We start from the raw sequence: 12,074 nt of genomic DNA, 5'->3' as shown, positions 1-12,074 counted from the left end.
CATTCTGTCCCGAATGACTTTTGCTACAATGACTTCAATCAGGCCATTGACGTTGGCCTATTGGACTATGGACTCCCCGATTAAGGACATCTCTTTGTGTCCAACCAAATAAACAAAATCAAGTTAACTTCGGGACAATTCAACAAGGGCAGCTCCCTAAAAGGGGAGCTGCCTGAAAACAAAAAACAAAATGGAAAGGAAACTTAAACCATCAAATCAAAATGTGATTAAAGGGGTCAGTAATGCACCCCAGTCCCAGTGGTGCCCAACGGGCACAGAATTCTCTGATTAAGGATCTCACAAAAAGATCTCCCTGATTAAAAATCCAATTGATGGGCTCATCAGAGAGTATTTGCTTGTACCTAGCCGGGAGTGTCAGTTCCTCTGACACCCCCGGAGATAGACAGCTAACAGATAGCACTCCATGTACTGCTGTTCGAATTGTAAATGAAAGGATCTTGGTGAAGGGACTCTGTCTCCACAGACATATTACACTTGCTAAATCACGCCAGCTGTGTCTGATGTTTGTTAACACAATATTTTCATCTGGCTTCTTGCAGTCTTAATGTATTCAAAATGCATATTTTTATTACCTGTTGTGATCTGTGGAGTGGATGTTGCAGGAATAATTGTCACATTCGCTGTAAGGAAAGTACAAAATGACAGATTAAACTAACAACTTCACACCCTGTCTGTGACACATCTTTGTAAAATGTCCAAATATTCTGGCATTGGTGAAATGTGTTCAGAAAAGGCACGACTTAAGGAATATATTGGAAAATCTTCAACTTTTCATGAATTTATTGATCCAGACTACTCCCTCCAACGGTTTCTGCAATAAGTTTACAGCCTTGTCTGTAGTGAATGGAAGCAACAACTATTCCCAGTCAAACCAAACATTTTATTGTCCACTTTGGTATTGAATTCATCCCAAACAGAACAAACCTCAGGGATTTTTCTATTAATTCTAAGTTGTTGATCTGTCCATTAATAATGTGCCATTGATAATGTTCAGAGGAATAGTTGTTTATCCCTTCCACACATCGACACAGAATGCACTCACTTTGATGCACTACTTCTCTCCCTGATACCAGTGCATACCATTTACAAGAAGTTGACTGACTTGTTTTGTGTTCGAAAGAGGTTTTTTCCGAGATTGCAGAGTGGAAAAATCATGTAACCAGATAATTGGATCTGTCTATTATCAGTCCCCTCCCCACCCCCTTCTCTGCATCATTTTGCACCTTAAAGGCAAGAGGACAGAGGAGCAGAATTTGTTGATGTGAGATGGAGCACCATTTGTTCAGTCATGTAAACAAAAATCAAATTTGTTCATTCATGTACAGCTATCACTTTGAAATTTTTAATCTCTCAAATACATATTTGTTAATGCCTGACAAGTGTGGAGAAAGGTTAGCTTGGATGTGGTAGGTTTCCACCTTGGCAACCAACCGGACTAATCTGGCAGGATAGCCTTTTATAAGTCAATGGATAAGAAAACCAACTGAGGTGCTTAAAGGAGCCAGTCTAGTTTAAAGTTTATTTATTAGTGTCACGAATAGGCTTACTGAAATGAAGTTACTGTGAAAATTCTCTAGTCACCATACTCCGGCATCTGTTTGGATACATTGAAGAGGAATTTAGCATGGCCAATTCACCTAACCAGCACGTCTTTTGGGCTGTGCGAGAAAACCAGAACACCTGGAGGAAATCCATGCAGAAACAGGGAGAACTTGCAAACTCCACACAGACAGTGACCCAAGCTGGGAATTGAATCCGGGTCCCTGGTGCTATGAGGCAGCAGTGCTAACCACTATGCCTCCAAGCCACAAACTCCTTCCCTCCACTGAAGTGCTAAATTAACTCCGGGTACTGACTGATGTAATTGAGGGACTCGGCCATGATCCTGTCAATGTTGCAAAACGTAGTTACTAACTGACACCAGGCTTGACTGTAAGAGCTCGATTATTGTAGGGAATTAGAGACAATCAAAGCTGTGACCGCCATCTACTTCATTTAGGGCCATCCAAAGTCAACATGGCACTTTCTTAATGCATCCATCATTCCACCCTGGCTTTCAACAACTGAAGTGAACGAGCAGAATCTCAGAAATGACATGTTCTATTTGGAAAATGTGATGTGGTCTGAAATGCACAACACGTTGAGTTGGTGCAAGCAGTTCCAACACCGGTCGTCAAAAGGAAATGTACTTGAAAAGGAGTGATTTTTCTATGTAGAAAGAGCAGAAAAGTGGGAATGACTGAATAGCTTTTTCAAAGAAGCTGCACAACACAATCAACAGACTCCATTTCTATATAGTTCACTGATAAAACATATCAGGAGTCCCTGTAGAAGTGAATGGCACAAGCTCAACAACAGGCTCTTTACATTCTTAAGATTTCCAAGGAGCACATTTTCAATACCTGTCGTGTTCTGCGGAGTGGATGTCCCATGAGCAGTAGTATTTGCTGAAAGGCAAGTATGTGATTTCAAATTAGACAAGCAAGAAAATTGTCCACAGACCATGGCATATGTCAATTATTTTCACAAAAAGAGGTACTTGAGGGTTATATTGTATAATGTTTAATGTTTCAAGAATTTTGTAGATACAAACGATTCTCTGTAACAGTCTCTGCAACTAAGTTTGTCAGTGCTGATTGGAAGCAACACTTATTCGCATTAAAACTTAGACCTTTTGTTGTATGAAATCCATATTTTATTTTAATTCAGTCCAAACAGAAAAATATTTTGTACTATTAATAATTGTTCTCAGTCATTAATGTTAGAGAAATAAGTGTCGTTTTAAAGGATTTACATTTGTACGTGTAAAAATTAGAAATAATGTATAGTTTTAATTTTGTGTTTCTGTGCCTGGAAGGGTAAAACTTGTAGTTAAATTCGTGCTGGATAAAGATGTTTGTACGTGCGAGGATTTGTTCCAATTCAAGCTCAAGATAAAGCCTCAAGATAAAGGGGAGGCGGTTTAGAACGGAGTTGAGGAGGAACTTCTTCACTCAAAGGGTGGTGAATCTCTGGAATTCTCTGCCCGTTGAAGTGGTGGAGGCTGCCTCGCTAAATATTTTTAAGAAGCGGGTTGATGGGTTCTTGATAAGAGAGGGGATTAAGGGTTATGGGGAGAGGGCGGGAAAGTGGAACTGAGCCACGACAGATCAGCCATGATCTTATTGAATGGCGGGGCAGGCTCGAAGGGCTAGATGGCCTACTCCTGCTCCTATTTCTTATGAATCTTATAAGCTCCGATTCTACTCTGCTTAGAGAGGGCTACAGCATGACAAATAAATAAAAGCCAAATGCATATGGCTGTTGTTTCGCAACTGGAGACCCTTTTAAGGTACAAAGTATTGTATATTGGAGGATTGATTCTAGGAAGCATGGTTGGTTAAAATAATAGAGCTTTATTTACATGGTGGGGTTCACTACACAGCTGCTTCTTCACTCTGCAGCAATATGTAACATCACATCTGGTGAATACCTGAATCTATTAATATAGTGTTTGGAGCAACTACCAAGTATAAATATTAATACAAAACAGGAATGTTTTCTGTTCTTTCTTGAGCTGAATTTGTTTGTAGTTGGGGAATGAACATCTTCAACACTGCCAGGAGAAGCTGGACGGGACAAGGGAGCTGTAAAGAAGCAGGTTGCCTAAGGAACGAGTTACAGTTCAGATAACTTGTGAATTGGGACAGAACTAATTTTGTAAGTTGACTGAAGTTAAGAGAACAGACACCAAGGTATTTTTGGAAGAACTCAAGGGACAGTAAACTAAGGTTTCTGCAGTAAAGAGAAAAGTGCAGTAACCAGATGAAGTGCGAGATTGCACACTTCAGAGATAAATCAAACATTTAATGCCATTTTAATAGAGTCTGGGAATCGAGATTTAAAGCAGTTGTGAATAGTTTGTACAACAGTCAAGACAAAGAAATCCTAAAGGTTTCGATGTAAAACCTGGACAAGATTCACTGCTAAAAGTGGAGTGGAAGGTTTGTTGAAAAGAGTCATTTGGAAAACCTGATCTGGATTTCAGAATACAAACCACTGATGGAAAGTATTATTGTGAAAGGAGATTGTTAAGTGTGTTTTTGGGGAGCAGAGTTTGGAAACCTTCATGTGACAATCATCTGGGGATTCTGAGGAGGCATCCACAGACAGTCACTTGGGGTTCAGAATGAAGAGTGTATTTGACCACAATCATCTTAAAAGGGACTTTGTGTTAACGAGACCATTGTAGCTTAAGATGTACTTTTTAATCCATATTAATCTTAAAATCAATGTATATTTGTTAAGCTAAGGGGGAGTAAAGGATTATTATAATATAATTCAATTTTTCCATGTATAATAAACCTTTATCCTGTTGTTAAAACTAATTAGTGGTCCTGTGACACCCTTCCTCAATGTTTTATGGAAAAGAATACAAGTTACAGTCTTTGGACCAGAGGTTCATTCTGGAACCTTCTTGTTCAGGTATAACATCAACAGGGATTGTAGCATTAATCTCATCCATTAAAATTGTCCAAGTAACAATGTCCAATCCAACCTGAATTATTAGATGACAACTCGGTGGGGATGGTCTAGGTGCGTAATGCATAAATAAACACTTCTGGGTCTCAGACAGGTTTTCAGGCTCTTCAGGCATGGTTATCTCCAGCTATCTCACCCCACTGGTTCTATTCCCTGAGAATCCTATCACATCACTGGCGTTCCTTCAGGCATTCACTACCTTTTCTGCTCTGGGACCACTGTCACTTGCCTGCCCTCCAGTTCCCAGGAGTTATTGACAGGCAGCTACTTGCAGTTCTTCTTCCGGCCATTGAAGCGCTGTGTCAGGAATGACTGGAGATCTGCCCACCAATCAGATTGGCCGGCAACTCTCCAATGTGGGAGATTGAATATAAAAGTAGGGAGGTCTTGCTGCAGCTGTATAGGGCATTGGTGAGGCCGCAGCTGGAGTATTGTGTGCAGTTTTGGGCGCCGTACTTACGCAAGGATATTTTGGCCTTGGAGGGAGTGCAGAGGAGGTTTACTAGGCTGATGCCGGAGTTGAGGGGGTTGAGCTATGAGGAGAGGCTGAATAAACTAGGCTTGTACTCGTTAGAGTTTAGAAGAATGAGGGGAGATCTCATTGAGACGTATAAGATGATGAATGGGATGGATAGGATAGAGGTGGAGAGACTCTTCCCGCTCAGAAAGGACAGTAGGACTAGGGGGCACAGCCTCAAGATAAAGGGGGGGCGGTTTAGAACGGAGTTGAGGAAGAACTTCTTCACTCAAAGGGTGGTGAATCTCTGGAATTCTCTGCCCGTTGAAGTGGTGGAGGCTACCTCGCTAAATATTTTTAAGACGCAGGTTGATGGGTTTTTGATAAGCGAGGGGATTAAGGGTTATGGGGAGAGGGCGGGAATGTGGAACTGAGCCATGACAGATCAGCCATGATCTTATTGAATGGCGGGGCAGGCTCGAAGGGCCAGATGGCCTACTCCTGCTCCTATTTCTTATGTTCTTATGAGAGGCAGAGATCCCGCGTTATGCCAATCAATGCTCATTTGAGTGTAATCTGGCATCAGGGCTGTGGGAGATGGCAGGAATGTGTCCACTGCCATCCCAAAAGTTTAAGTTTTAAAGTTTATTTATTAGTGTCACAAATAGACTTACATTAACGCTGAAGTGAAGTTACTGTGAAAATTCCCTAGTCGCCGCACTCCGGCACCTGTTCTGGTAAACTGAGGGAGAATTTAGCATCATCGATGCACCTAACCAGCATGTCTGTGGGAGGAAACTCACACAGACATGAGGAGAACTCCACACAGACAGTGAGTCATGCCAGAAACTGAACCCAGGTCCCTGGCACTGTGAGGCAGCAGTGCTAACCATTATGCCACTATGCTGCCTGCACAAGTGAAAAAGTGAAAAGTGCAAAGGCATTCATAGAGCCATGCAAATAAAAATGATTAATCTATGGCTCTCCATTTCAGATCTGAAATTAAGTGCCATTGAATTGGTCAGGTGGTAGCGTGGGCAAAAAAAAGTTCCTGTAAAATGATGACAAGCAGAAAGGTTCCTGTGCTAGAATTTCACTTTCACCTCTTTTGAAACAAGCTGGTGGAGTGGCCTTTTAGAAGAACAAGCTCACTGATAGTTGATTAAAAAAGAGTTGTCCGAGGTACTAATCTGACACGGCAATCTGGTCAGCTTGGCTGAAATTGCAATTATCCTCAAGTCTAATACATGTAGCTAATGGCCCAGATCAGTAGTTTCCTAACATCATCAACAACACCAAATGCAATTTTACTTGACATCAAGCTTGATTATAAGGATGGAAGTATTTTCACACATTATAAGCATTGTGGTGACCATTGGTCTGAAGCAAAATGTAGCCACTGGACAGAAAGTTGCTAATCTTGCGATATGGATTGAAGATAATTAGCAAAACTGCTAGAGGGGAGATGAGAAGAAAATGTTTTCACTCAGCAAATTGAATTACAAAGAGAACTAAAGTAAATCTACTCCCACAAACACCTATTTGCAGTTACCTGTCATCGGTGAGGTGGTCACATTGGTAAAGTAATTCCCTGTAAAAAAAAAATTACATGTGGTTAGGTCGGAGTGGTAGATTTCCAGTTACATTGCCCATTGGGTTAATCCGGCAACATGACCCTTTTATAAACCTACCCAAAGTCAGTCAATAGGAAATTGGCTGAGGTGTATACCAGGTGGCCAACGCATTACTGCAAGGTCAATTCTTCTGCTGACATTTTGAATATGGCGAGTGCAACACATGGCTAATGAGTCAGCAAGAAGTCTCACAACACCAGGTTAAAGTTCAACAGATTAAAGAGGGATCTGGAGTACAGCAACCGAAGAGGAAAAAGTCGAATTGGACTCCTCTGGAAGGCCGCTGCCCTCAACTCGACATGTATGCCCAAGCCATCGGAGGTGCATCAATGCCAGATTCATTAGCCGCGCTCACAAGACAGCCCCGGATGTCACCCAAGCACAATGCAACTCCATCCACACTCTCAAGAGCAACCACAACATTGTCATCAAACCAGCAGACAAAGGAGGGGCCACTGTCATACTGAACAGAACGGTTTACTGCAAAGAAGTGTACTGACAACTGAACAACGAGGAGCACTACACCCACAGACCCAACCAAAGAACACACCCGTCAACTCATTACACTGATCAAGACCTTTGATCCAGACCTTCAGAGCACCCTCCGTGCTCTCATCCCACATACTCCTGGCGTTAGAGATCTCTACTGCCTCCCAAAGATACACACCCAGCTGTCCCATCGTATCAGGCAATGGGACCCTGTGTGAGAACCTCTCCAGCTATGTCACGGTCATCCTGAAACCTATTGTACAAAGAACCCTCAGTGTCTGTCATGATACGACGGACTTCCTACAGAAACTCAACACACATGGAGCAGTTGAACCAGGGACACTCCTCATCACAATGGATGTCTCGGTGCTCTACACCAACATTCCCCACAACGATGGCATTGCTGCAACTGCCTCAGTACTCAATGCCGACAACTGCCAGTCTCCAGATACAATTCTACAACTCATCTGTTTCATCCTGGACCACTGACAACAACCAGTTCTTCATCCAGACACACAGAACAGCCATGGGGACGAAATTCACATCTCAAAAAGCCAACATCTTTATGCATAGGTTCAAACAAGACTTCTTCACCAATGCTAAACACTAGCTACATCAATGACATTTTCTTCTTTTGGACTCATGGTGAACAATCTTTTGAAACAACTATATGATGACATCAACAAGTTCCATCCCACCATCAGACTCACCATGGACTACTCTCCAGAATCGGTTGCATTCTTGGACACATGCACCTCCATCAAAGATGGCCAGCTCAGCATCTCACTGTACTGCAAGCCCACAGATAACGTCACAATGCTCCACTTCTCCAGCTTCCACCCGAAACAGGTTAAAGAAGCCATCCCCTATGGACAAGCTCTCCATATATAGAGGATCTGCTCAGATGAGGAGGTTCGCAACAGACACCTACAGACGCTGAAAGACGCCCTCATAAGAACAGGGTATGGTGCTCGACTCGTCAATCGACAGTTCTGACATGCCACAGTGAAAAATCACACCGACCTCCTCAGGAGACGAACACGGGACATGGCGGACAGAGTACCCTTTGTCGTCCAGTACTTCCCTGGAGTGGAAAAGCTATGACATCTTTTCCAGAGCCTTCAACATGTCATCGATGAAGATGAACATCTCGCCAAGGCCATTCCCACACCTCCACTTCTTGCCTTCAAACAATTGCACAAGCTCAAACAGACCATTGTTCGCAGCAAACTCAGCCTTCAGGAGAACAGTGACCACAACACCACACAACCCTGCCACATCAACCTCTGCAAGACATGCCGGATCATCGACCTGGATGCCATCATCTCACGTCAGATCTCCATCCACCAGGTACACGGTACATATGCTTGTACTCGACCAATGTTGTCTATCTGATATGCTGCAGGAAAGGATGTCCTGAGGCATGGTACATTAAGGAGGCAATGCAGATGCTATGACAATGGATGAATGAACACCGCCCAATAAACACCAGCCCGGAGTGTTCTCTTTCTGTTGGGAAGATCTTCAGGTAAGTGTCCGCCAAGGTGTCCTTCACGACGCACAGCAGTGCAGAGTCGCTGCACAGAAACTGATAGCCAAGTTCTGCACTCATGAGGACAGTCTCAACCAGGATCTTGGGTTCATGTCACGCTAACCGTAACCCCCACAACTTGCCTGGGCTTGCAAAATCTCACTAACTGTCCTGGCTGGAGACAATTCACATCTCTTTACCCTGTGCTTAACCCTCTCCCTACTCACATTGTCTGTACCTTTAAGACTTGGTTACCTGTAAAGACTCGCATTCCAACCATTATCTTGTAAATTGAGTTTGTGTCTGTATATGACCTGTTTGTGAACACAAGTCCTCACTCACCTGATGAAGGACCCTGTGACTCCAAAAGCTAGTGCCAAATAAACCTATTGAACTTTAACCTGGTGTTGTGAGACTTCTTACTGTGCCTGCCGCAGTCTAACATAACCCCATCTCCACATAATGAGTCAGGCCAGTATTTCAGAACACCATCTGTGTTGCAAAATACAGCTTTTAATTGCTTCTTGGAGCATCAATATTGTCGGAAATTATAGACATCAGGGGCACAGGCCTACATAAAGCAGAACCCACTGGTGTGATGATGGGCACTCAGAGTCAATGGATTTAGTGTAATTACTAAGCACACTTGAGATAAGATGAGGAGACTGGAGAGTCTCATGCTTTCGACTGCAGCGTGTGATAAATTGGCGGAAGCTAATTCTATTGTAACAGTCTACTTGAAAAGCGAACTTTACAGAGAAAAAGAGCAGGGGAGTGGGATTAAGTGGATCACTCTTTCAAAGACTCAGCGCAGGTACAATGAGTCAAAAAAGCCTCATTAAATCCACTTTGATTCAATGATAATCACATTACCAGCTTCCTAGGGATGTTTAAGCACTCAGTTTCAGCATTAGAAGTCCTATTTCTTATATTTCATTTATTCTCAAAGAGCACCTGTTATCATCTCTGGGGAAGATGTCACACTAACAACAGTACTATTCACTATGCCACTTGGAGGAAAGATTGGTAACCATGGGACATGGATTGAAGGTAATTTGCAAATGTACTAGAGAGTAGATGACAAGGAATTGGGTGAGAATATCTAGTCCCCTCTGCAGTGTGATTTCCAGCAGAAGAAATGTCTCACAATAGGCTGGTGGCAGGATTTTCCATTCCTGCCGACGTTAGTGGCATTTTGCATTGTTTGCTGGCCATGCTGCCAGGAACCCTGCCACAGATGTGAGGATGGGGGTCACCATTATTTGGACTGTAAGGTGGCACCGCCAGGCAGAGCTGGCAATTTTAGCCCAACACAGCAAGTTGTTATTGCTTGGGTTGCAAAGAGAGATATGTTCAGAATTTGAATTAATATACTGCTGCCATTTTCAGCATTTTAACCTCTCAATCAGCTATTTACAGTTACCTGTCATGGAAGAGATGGTCACACTGGTGAAGGAATTTCCCATAAAAAGATTACAAGTGGTTAGGTTGAATGTGATGGATTTCCAGCTTTGTCTCCCATTGGGTAATCTAGTAGAGTGGCCGTTTTTATAAAGCCGCCCAAAGTAGGTCAATAGGAAAATGGATGTGGTATATACCAGGAGGTCAGTGCATTACTGCAAGGTCCCCTCTCCAGCTGACATTGTGAATTTTGACTAGTGCAATACATAGCTCATGGGTCGGGACCTTATTTAATAACACCATCTATGTTGCAAAATGCAGCTCTTAATTGATGCATAGATTGACTTTGAGAGATTGAATATTGTATGAAATTATAGACATGTGTGTCACAGGATGATAGGAGACTGGGCCCCTGGGTGGAGATGCCGGTGTTGGACTGGAGTTAGCACAGTAAGAAGTCTCACAACATCAGGTTAAAGTCCAATAAGTACACTTGGTAGCAAAAGCCACTAGCTTTTGGAGCGCTGTATCTTCGCTGTATCCAGCTAAGTGGAAGTTCTGTTCACAAACAGGACATATAAAGACACAAACTCAATTTACAAGATAATGGTTGGAATGTGAGTCTTTACAGCTAATCAAGTCTTAAAGTTTACAGACAATGTGAGTGGAGAGAGGGTTAATCACAGGTGAAAGAGATGTGTACTGTCTCCAGACAGAACAGTTAGTGAGATTTTGTAAGTCCAGGCAAGTCGTGGGGGTTACAGATAGTGCGACATGAACCCAAGATCCCTGTTGAGACCGTCCTCGTGTGCGGAACTTGGCTATCAGTCTCTGCTCAGCGACTCTGCGCTGTCGTGTGTTGTGAGGGCTGCCTTGGAGAACGCTTACCTGAAGATCAGAGGCCGAATGCCTATGACCGCTGAAGTCCCCAACAGGAAGAGAACAGTCTTGCCTGCTGATTATCGAGCAGTGTTAATTCATCCGTTGTCGTAGCGTCTGCATTGTCTCCCCAGTGTACCATGCCTCAGGACACCCTTTCCTGCAGCGTATCAGGTAGACAACGTTGGCAGAGTTGCAAGAATATGTTCTGTGTACCTGGTGGGATGGTGTTCTCAAGTGAAATGGTGGTATCTGGATTGATAAAATGGCACATCTTGCAGAGGTAGGATTGTGTGGTGTCGTGGTCACTGTTTTCCTGAAGGCTGGGTAGTTTGCTGTGGACAATGGTCTGTTTGAGGTTGTGCAGTTGTTTGAAGGCAAGAAGTGGGAGCGTGGGGATGGCCTGGTGAGATGTTTGTCTTTGTCAATGACATGTTGAAGGCTCCGGAGAAGATGTCGTAGCTTCTCCGCTCCAGGGAAGTACTGGACGACAAAGGGTACTCTGTCCACCACGTCCTGTGTTTGTCTTCTGAGGAAGTCGGTACAGTTTTTTGCTGTGGCACCTTGGAACTGTCGATCGATGAATCGAACGCCTATGGCTACATGGGACACGGCTTTTGCTACCAAATAAACCTGTTGGACTTTAACCTGTGAGACTTCTTACAGTATCCAGAGTGAAAGGATTTAATGTATTTAGCAACAGGTTTCTCTGACTTTGCTCAAAGCTGAGAATCTCCTGTCCCACTGTAGTGAACAGAGATTTCACTGAGTACCAAATTCTCCATTCCTTGTACACCTATGACTGTGCAACCAGGTTCCCCTCCAATTTGATTTTCAAGTTTGCTGACGACACCACCATAGTGGGTTGGATCTCAAACAATGACGAGACAGAGTACAGGAATGAGATAGAGAATCTGGTGAACTGATGTGGCTACAACAACTCTCCCCCAGTGTCAACAAAATGAAAGAGATTGTCATCGACTTCAGGAAGTGTCTACATCAATGGGGACAATGTAGAAAGGGTCGAGAGCTTCAGGTTTTTAGGTATCCAGATCATCAACAACCTGTCCTGGTCCCCCCATACCGACACTATATTTAAGAAAGCCCACCAAGGCCTCTACTTTCTCAGAAGAGTGAGGAA

General features: G+C 43.3%; 1 protein-coding gene across 1 annotated transcript in view; it reads right to left on the bottom strand.

Annotated features, from left to right (window-relative positions):
• The window catches only part of LOC145352879 (adhesion G-protein coupled receptor G2-like), a 36,737-nt gene extending 32,080 nt beyond the window's left edge, over positions 1 to 4,657 (bottom strand). Inside the window, exons 1-2 of the mRNA XM_080203183.1 lie at positions 4,444 to 4,657; positions 594 to 641 (exon numbers count right to left, since the gene is read on the bottom strand). Of these exons, the coding sequence (XP_080059309.1) occupies positions 594 to 641; positions 4,444 to 4,657 (262 nt within the window). The remainder of the gene's footprint in view (positions 1 to 593; positions 642 to 4,443) is intronic.
• Between the last annotated feature and the right edge of the window lie 7,417 nt (positions 4,658 to 12,074).

Source organism: Carcharhinus amblyrhynchos, chromosome 15 (genome assembly GCF_965287045.1).
Source record: "Carcharhinus amblyrhynchos chromosome 15, sCarAmb.v2.hapA, whole genome shotgun sequence".
In the NCBI taxonomy this organism is placed as follows: Eukaryota; Metazoa; Chordata; class Chondrichthyes; order Carcharhiniformes; family Carcharhinidae; genus Carcharhinus; species Carcharhinus amblyrhynchos.
This window is presented reverse-complemented; position numbering and strand designations above follow the sequence as displayed.